The sequence below is a fragment of the Lagenorhynchus albirostris genome, chromosome 6 (genome assembly GCF_949774975.1).
Source record: "Lagenorhynchus albirostris chromosome 6, mLagAlb1.1, whole genome shotgun sequence".
Lineage (NCBI taxonomy): Eukaryota > Metazoa > Chordata > Mammalia > Artiodactyla > Delphinidae > Lagenorhynchus > Lagenorhynchus albirostris.
In genome coordinates this window covers 19078435-19086234 of record NC_083100.1, presented here as the reverse complement: position 1 = coordinate 19086234, position 7800 = coordinate 19078435, and the positions used below count along the sequence as shown (strand labels likewise).

The 7800-nt window shown below is 51.7% G+C and overlaps 2 protein-coding genes across 6 annotated transcripts in view; one reads left to right on the top strand and one right to left on the bottom strand.

Annotated features, from left to right (window-relative positions):
• Positions 1–707: 707 nt before the first annotated feature.
• RNF25 (ring finger protein 25) lies at positions 708–7321 on the bottom strand. Of its 4 annotated transcripts, none has more exons than XM_060152101.1 (10): positions 7267–7321; positions 4490–4564; positions 4146–4248; positions 3986–4053; positions 3823–3892; positions 2576–2647; positions 2344–2487; positions 1914–2006; positions 1506–1640; positions 708–1302 (listed from the first exon to the last, which is right to left on the bottom strand). In XM_060152101.1, the coding sequence occupies exons 1-10, from the start codon at positions 7305–7307 to the stop codon at positions 724–726; spliced, it is 1380 nt and encodes a 459-aa protein (XP_060008084.1). In that variant the 5' UTR covers positions 7308–7321; the 3' UTR covers positions 708–723. The 4 variants fall into 4 exon arrangements, with proteins under 4 accessions (XP_060008084.1, XP_060008085.1, XP_060008086.1 ...); XM_060152102.1 differs by having other exon boundaries at positions 1914–2003; XM_060152103.1 differs by lacking the exon at positions 2344–2487.
• A 284-nt stretch (positions 7322–7605) lies between these two features.
• Positions 7606–7800, top strand: part of STK36 (serine/threonine kinase 36) — a 30655-nt gene continuing 30460 nt past the window's right edge. For both annotated transcript variants that reach the window (XM_060152097.1, XM_060152096.1), the window contains exon 1: positions 7606–7720. The gene's annotated coding sequence lies outside the window, so the exon portion shown is untranslated. The remainder of the gene's footprint in view (positions 7721–7800) is intronic.

Below are 7800 nucleotides of genomic sequence, written 5' to 3'. Positions count from 1 at the left end.
CTGCGTTCTCTGACCTCCCTCCTACCTTCTGATGTTGGCACTTGAGGAAAAAGCAGGGGCTATAAACACAGATGCCTTCAGGGGCCATCAGGTGTCCACATATGCAAATGCTGGGGGCACAGCCTGCCTTAGACAAAGGGGGCAGAAGAGAGACTGTAGTAAACAGGAAAGTACCATCCTCCACCTCAAGATATTCAAGTATAGACAGATAGATAAGATGTGGTTGTATGCACACTGGGTTGTGGGTCCTGCATATTCTTTTTTTTTTTTGTGGTACGTGGGCCTCTCACTGTTGTGGCCTCTCCCGTTGCGGAGCACAGGCTCCAGACCCGCAGGCCCAGCGGCCATGGCTCACGGGCCCAGCCGCTCTGCGGCATGTGGGATCCTCCCAGCCCGGGGCATGAACCTGTGTCCCCTGCATCGGCAGGGGGACTCTCAACCACTGTGCCACCAGGGAAGCCTATGCATATTCTTCTTAAATGTTGGCCTCCACTAGTTTTCCTTGGAATCCACTATACTAGCTGAGATGTCAGACTCCTCTTTATCCAGACCCCGATTTCTTGGGAGAACAGACTTCAGAGCAATATTGTGGCTACTCTGCCATGCTCGTCTTGCTGGGAATTTAGAAAGAGATCTATACTTCACAGGCTAGGCACTACTGAGTAAGGAAAGCCAAACAAGGCCAATCTCTTTATTGTCCCCCCCCCACCCCCCACAGTACTGCTAGGAACCATCCTCCGGTTCGAGGCTCACGGGCTCCCTTCGAGGACCAGGCCGGTAGGCTCCCCGACCCCGAGGCAGGTGGCGGTAGGAAGAAGCCGGTGTCCGACCCTTGGAGCGCTCCCAGCGGGCACAGTCGCGAGTCCTGCGGGGCGGGGGACCCTGCCAGTTGCCATGCCCCTTTTCTTGGGGAGGACCTTCAACCCCTTGGTTACGGGACTCTGGCTTTAGGTCCATAGGCTCCTTGAGGGGCCCCTCAGGAGGTGGCAGTTCCTGGGTGTGACTGGTACCTTTGAGGGCATTGCACTCCCCTCCTTTTAGATGCCTCCGTTCGGCTTGTCTCCAGGGACCTCGACTGGCCCGGGGAGGATCTAGCATAGCTTTCTGGGTCTCGCCCAGCTTTTGCTGATTTGGCCCAGCCCCTGGAATCTTCTCACATGTGTACTGGGAGGCCACAGGCAGAGGAGCTGACAGGGTGGTCTGAGCAGTTGATGAGGTGGACTGTTCTGTGGCAAGGGTACTGGGTGGGTGGGATCCTCCAGAGGCATCTACAGCTGACTCGGGTTCCAAAGGGGCAGGAGGCTAGAAGGAAGTGAGCAGATGCAGTGAAGGGGATGCAGTTCCTCAAAGCGGGGAACCGCAGGCCCCTCACCTAGAATCTGAGCCGACCGCCATCAGCCTATAACCTCCCAGGGTAGAACAAAGCTCACCCGAGGGCCACGGCAGAGGGGTGTTGGTAGGAAGGTTGGTGTCATCAGGGGAGGAGTGGGAAACCCTTCCCTCACCTGCTGGAGGCTGATGAAGTACCGGTTACGCTCAGCCTCAAGGTCAATGATGCCCCCCCTCTCCTGCTGTCTCTGGTAGAGCCTCTTGCGCTCTTCTTGCTGGCGCAAGCTCTCTGCATCGGGCTGGTACAGCTCCTGGAGGGAAAGGAGCAGAGTGGCACGGAGAGAAGAATCAACAGGATAAGGCAGACTCGAAACCCCGGCTCTTCTAGGACTGCCTCAGGAGATCTGCTCAAGGTTCTTGGTTTTATCCCTCAGATTGGGCTCCCGAACAGAGTTTTGGACTTCTGCTGGGGGCCATGGCTTTACAGAGAGGGCCCAGGCAGCTTGAGGCCAATTCCAGAGACCCCATTCAAAGCAGACAAGATGCCATTATTCTTGGCTCAGATTAGCAGCGAATTGTCTTACCACGGGCTGCTGGGGTTCAGGGGCTGCTTTCAGCGAGGCGAGATCGTACACGAGTGGCTCTCTGCACACCGGGCACTGCACACCAACGGCCTTCTGAAAAGAGAGGTGAAATCGCACCCCTGCTTCCCAGCCTAGGGTGCTTGCCAGCTGCCCAGCCTCATCTGTAGAGGGCTGGGACGGAGGGGCACAGGAATACCTGTTCAGCAGTGAGGGGGAGCAAAGCAGGGGCTGCCTAACTAGAGGTCTGGGAACCCTCTGAAACTGTGTGCAATATGCTTACGTGTATGTATAAGGATGCCCCTTTTTCCTGGACAAAGGTGAGCTTTCGTTAATCTCAGAGGTACCTATGACCCTGAAAAGGCTAAGGCAGCCCTGGAGCGGAGGGGTAGAAGAGGGCATGAGGTCAAGCGAGCAGGGCCAGCAGGTCAACCTGTTTGGTTGCGGCGTGCTGCCATTCCCGTTCCTGCTCCCGCCCCTGGGCCTGCAGCTCCTGCTCCATGTGCTGGATGTACCGAGCCAGGCAGTGGCAGTGGAAGTAGTGGTAACAGGTGGTTTTGGTAAAGGCCTCCTTCTCCTGGAGGGTAAGGCACTGTGTCAGAGCTCGCCCCGAGCCCTCCACTGTCTGTCACAGCCGACCCCCAGGTCCCAAGAGAGTAACCCACCTGGAAACCATAGAGGCAGATGACGCACTGGCCATGGGGGATGTTGTTATCTGTGAGAATTTCCTTCCCTTTCTGAGAAGAGAGAAGACACTGTTCAAATAGGGAGGCAGGAGCCAGAACTGTGAGTGAAGCTTGTTGACTACTCCCAGGAGTGACTGGCGGGCCGCCTCCCACCGAGCCAGTTTGCCTTCTGTTCATGCATTTCTGTCTTGGTGATGCTCCCTCTGCTTGGAATCAATCCTCCTCCATGCTCACACCCCTCCCCTCCAATCTACCCAGCTTCAAAATCCAATTTAATTGTTTTTCCACTCATTAAGTCACTTTTAACACATCTTGTTACTTTTAAAACACCTTCGAGAGAAAAAAATGTTCAATTAAAACTCACATCTTCTGGGAGGCCTTTCCTGGTTATCCCCCTTTGAATATCACTCCCTCAATGAGCCTGTTCTGGAGTCAGCTTTCAGAAAGAAAGTGAAGGCATGGACACCCCAAACGGACAGAGAATTCAAAAGGCATCAGGTTGAGCTATGAAATACGCATCTGCACTGTTGTTTAATAGCTAATACTCTGGAATTCCACAAAGTTCAAAGCTGCATCGTGGAGGCCTGACTTAGAAATGCTACAGTAGTCTATGCCCACTCTGACTCCAGGCCACCCACCTTCATTCTTTTCTGAACATTTTTCTTAAAAACTCAAAGTAGAGGAAAACAAGACTGTATTTGTATTTTTGATCTCAAACAACAAAAGTTAGCTTTGTATATTAACTTGTAGCTCTAGGCATAGTTTCATGTGGGTCGTTTCCTTTACTAGGGTAGAAACTCTTTGAGGAAAAGAACCATGACTTTTTCTAGTCAGCTCCAATGACAGACTAGCTTTCAAATGTTCATTTATGGCTAGACCCTCCAGGCAAGATCTCTTGCCATTTTCAGTTGCCAATGCCAAGAGAACTTGGCATTGGCAACTGAAATGCACTGATAATGAAGCACGAAAAATTCAAGTTAAAGAGGAAAAAAATTTTCTGTCACGATGCTGGAATAGGCAACTTGGAGAAGCTATGGAACTGTCTTTGGGGAGATTTTTTGGAACAGAAGAGAGTCTCACCTTTCTGGAGCAGTTTAGGCTTACCTGAACAAGAACTAAATGAATGTCTCCAGACATATTTAAGATTCTAGGCCCATGGCCTCCCTTGAAAGAAACTGCTCTACCTGGAAGGTAAGGACATTTCCCCAGGCTAGCACACCTCTCACCTCGATGAGTTCATAGAGCATGGCAGTACCCAGCCCAGCCTCAGCCATGTGGCTCAGCGCCTGTGAGATCCTGTGGGGAGAGGGCAAAGCAAACATTAGGCCTGCCCCCTTCCCTCACCAGACTGAGCTGTATCCCAAATTTTCCCTGCCCAGCCCGACTTACTTGTGGATCTGTTCATCTGAGAGTCCTCGGGGGTTACGGATAGAGATCTGTGGCACCGCGTGGGGATACTAGAGAGAGAAAATACCACGCTACTGCTAATGCACTCCACCCCAAGGCCTCTCCCCTTCCTCCCTTTGCTGCCATAAAGTAGAGGCCTCACCTGTGCTGGGACCCGAAGCACCAGAGTGAAGCAGACATACTGTGAATCCTGGTCTTCTGCAGTGGCGGGGTGCAGGGTGATGCAGATCTCCCATGATGATGATCTGCAGGTGGATGAAGTGGAGACCTGGGATGTGACTGGGCAGGGACTTGAGAGCTGGGGAGGATGGGGGTGAGAGAGTAAAGCGGGCAGAGGAAGTGAGCATCAGGCTCTTTCTTTGGGGTGATTAAAGGAATAGACTGTCTACATGACAGAAATATTATCTCAAATCAAGGCCCACAGATACCACATGGAATCCTCTTACTACCAAGGGGATTCCTGCCCACCTCTAGTTGAATACGTACCTGCCATTTCCTTTGACCACCTGTAGTTCATCCAGATAGATAGACTCTAACACTTCAACTTCAGAGGGAAGGACCCTAGAGAGACAGGGGAGATTGACTTACCATTACAACTCTCCCTATTAAAGCCTACTAAGGCCAATGAAGGCTGGCTTTGTAGAAAAATGGCAATCTGCATGAGTGCTGGCAATCTGCATGAGTGCATTCTCTTGCTAACCTCCATAAAAATGGGGGAAACATGTTTCCTTAATTTGTCAAGTGGCCAGGTAGAAAGCACAGGAATCAGTTTTACACATCATTTCTGCCAATAGATGAGGAAACAGATTCCCAAGGTGAAAAGACTAGCCCAAATCTCAAGGCTTGAGGCAGGACTGAGATGCAAGCTAGGTTTCCTGACTCCCTGTTTAAGTTTCATTGTACTGTTGGTTGTTCCTTAGTGGCCATCTCTCTGACCCAGAAATATGACATCTATTGATTAGCATTAAGGTTACCAATACCACTCCTGGCTTTCCCTACACCGTTCATGGATCCCAGTGTCTACACACACTGCCAATACCAGTCACTGTAAACCTCCTCAAAGGAGATACCAACCTGAACAGAACAGATCTACATGCTGTAAAGGCTGTGCTGTAGTGGAAGAGCCATCAGCCTTGGAATGAGTAACAGGTACCAATCACTTACCAGCTATGTGATCTGAGTAGTTACTTATATCTGTAAGCCTGAATTACCCTGTCCATCACATATAGATATTACCACCCACTCTCCACAGTTATCGTGAGGATGAAAGGTGATTTGTTTATGTCAAGTGCCTAATAGTATCTTGGCCATAGTAGCTAGTCTGTGTTCTTTTTTTTTCCTATTTGTATTAACCTTCTCCCTTAAAAGGAAAGAGAGGTTGTAGTTAATATTCAATGTATTTATGATCCCTGCTGTCTGACTGATCTAGATCAACTTGTGCAGGTCAGGATCCAGTGGCCCCTCCACCCACCCGCTCCCCAGTCCAGAACTCTCTTAGGAAGAGATGTCAGTGTCTCTGCCATCCCTCAGAGGACACACATGTTTAATCACAGAAAGAGCAGTTGTAATGCCACTGAAGATGAGTTATTGGCTTGAGGCCACACCTTTACCCAGATAATACATGGAAAGATACATGCTTGGTTTGCTTTCTTATATTGCCCCTTCTTCACCAAGAGCAGGGCTGCCCTAGTGTGACATACGTGTGTGTGTGTTTGTGTGTGTATACATGTGAATGTGTATATATAGAGAGTGATTCTCAAAAATTTTTAAAGTCTTTTTAAGTCTTAGGCAGACACGTGAAAATATAAAATAGATAACGTAGGTAACAGTTGAGTACTTCTGATTGACATGAGCATTGGAGTCTTAGAGCACTGCAGGCTGGCTGTACAATCATTACGGCCCTCACCAAGGCACAACGTGTCCTCTCAGAATCTTAAATTCCCCTGAATAGGTTGAAAACAGCAAGTCTGCATGGTCTCAAAACAGGCCAGCACTGGCTGGGCTCCCTGAACCAATGAAACACTGAGGTGTAGCCTCCATCAAGAAGCCCTTCAATACTTCACCCACCCGACCTGTGACTTGGGCCCTGGGTGTGAAATATGGAATGGGATGGTGGTAAGATGGTGACAATAAAAACGGGAGGGCTTCCCTGATGGCGCAGTGGTTGAGAGTCCGCCTGCCGATGCAGGGGACACGGGTTCGTGCCCTGGTCTGGGAAGATCCCACATGCCGCGGAGCGGCTGGGCCCGTGAGCCGTGGCCACTGAGCCTGCGCGTCCGGAGCCTGTGCTCCACAACGGGAGAGGCCACAACGGTGAGAGAGGCCCGAGAACCGAAAAAAAAAAAAGGGGGGGAGGTGGAACTGTACAATGTCCTAGAACTAAGAACCTAAGGTTTGGAGTCTGACAACCTGGATTCCTAGTCATAACTATGTACCTTTTGGCAGCTCATTTTACCTCTTCAGGCCTCATTTAGTCTCCTCAGGTGCCTACACCTCAGAGTTATTAATGAAAAGGAGGCTTAGGTATGTTACAAATCCATCTTGATCCTCTCAGATCCTTCTCTGAGGTGGATGTCACACCCACTTTTTTTTTTTTTTTTTTTTTTTTACAGCTAAGGACACTGACTCATAGAAGCTAGGGGGCCTGGTCAGCATCACACAGCTAATAAAATATGATGTGAACCCACATTTATCTATTTCCAAATCCCACAGTCCTTCCATGTTCTGGTCCCTTGTGACGAATACTTGAGAGAAGGACTAGGAGCGCTTTCCGTGAGGTGTAAAGCTTTATTCAGACAACAGCCTCATTAGTGCTGTCGGGAAGGGAGAAGGTTGAGGAAAGCCTCAAAGGAAATAGTCTGATCCGAGGGGAAAGGGGGACGGGAATTGGAGGACATTGGTTCTGGGAAGTAAGAGGGACGGAGAGGGGGGCGGAGATCTGATAAACAGGCATCCCCCGGGACCCTGAGCAAATCCACTTCAGAAGGCGAGAATGGGACGGGGTGAAGCCGGAGGATCGAACCGGATAAGGCGCGGCCCGAACTAGCCAGGTCGGCGCTGATGCGGTCTCCTCCGGGTCAGACCAGTGCCCCTCCACCCACCCGCTCCCCAGTCCAGAACTCTTAGGAAGAGATGTAAGCGTCTCTGCCATCCCTCATCCCTCGCCCCGCCCCACGCGCCCGCCGTACGGACCGTCCGCGGCTGCCGCTAGTCCCCCGGACCGGATCCAGGCGGTCCTCCAAAGCCCATGACCCCAAAGTTACCAGTCCTCCTCCCCTGCAGCTGCCGACGCAGACGCCGCCATGTCTTCTGCGGCCCGCAACCGGAACCGGAAACAGCCTCCTGGCAGTCGGAGGCGGAAAGTAAAGCAGGGGCGGGAGAGTAGCTCTCGGCCGTTTCTAGGCAACCTCAGACTCCCGGTCCTTAGATGGTCCTGAGGGCCAAGGGATGGTTGGGAAATGCCCTAGGAAGTGCCTATGGGCGGCCCACCGTCTCTCCCACACCCCTGAACGCCTATTCCTCCGAACCTCTGACCAGTTCTAGCGAGTAAAATTGGTAACGATGTGAGTCTAAGGAGACGGGCAGTGGGGGTGGGACGATAAGTCCCACGATAAGAACGATAAGTCAGGCAAAATACGAAGGCACCTAGAAGGGGCGGGGCTGAAGGCCAGGGCCGGCGTCCCTCGGCCTGAAGAGCTTGAAGCTCGTAGGCTTGGGGTAAGAGAGGCGCTCCTGTCCGCTAAGCCGGCGGGCCGAGGGTGTGGGCGGGGGTGCTGAGGAGGTTGTCAGTGGCAGGA

What these genes read in the sequence shown, in the direction of transcription:
- RNF25 (XM_060152101.1), bottom strand. Translation starts at nt 7,307, where the DNA reads ATGGCGGCGTCTGCGTCGGCAGCTGCAGGGGAGGAGGACTG. An exon ending in TGCTCTATGAACTCATCGAG is followed by an intron (nt 2,648 to 3,822) that starts GTGAGAGGTGTG and finishes CTCTCTTCTCAG; the next exon opens with AAAGGGAAGGAAATTCTCAC. An exon ending in TCTGCCTCTATGGTTTCCAG is followed by an intron (nt 2,488 to 2,575) that starts GTGGGTTACTCT and finishes CTTACCCTCCAG; the next exon opens with GAGAAGGAGGCCTTTACCAA.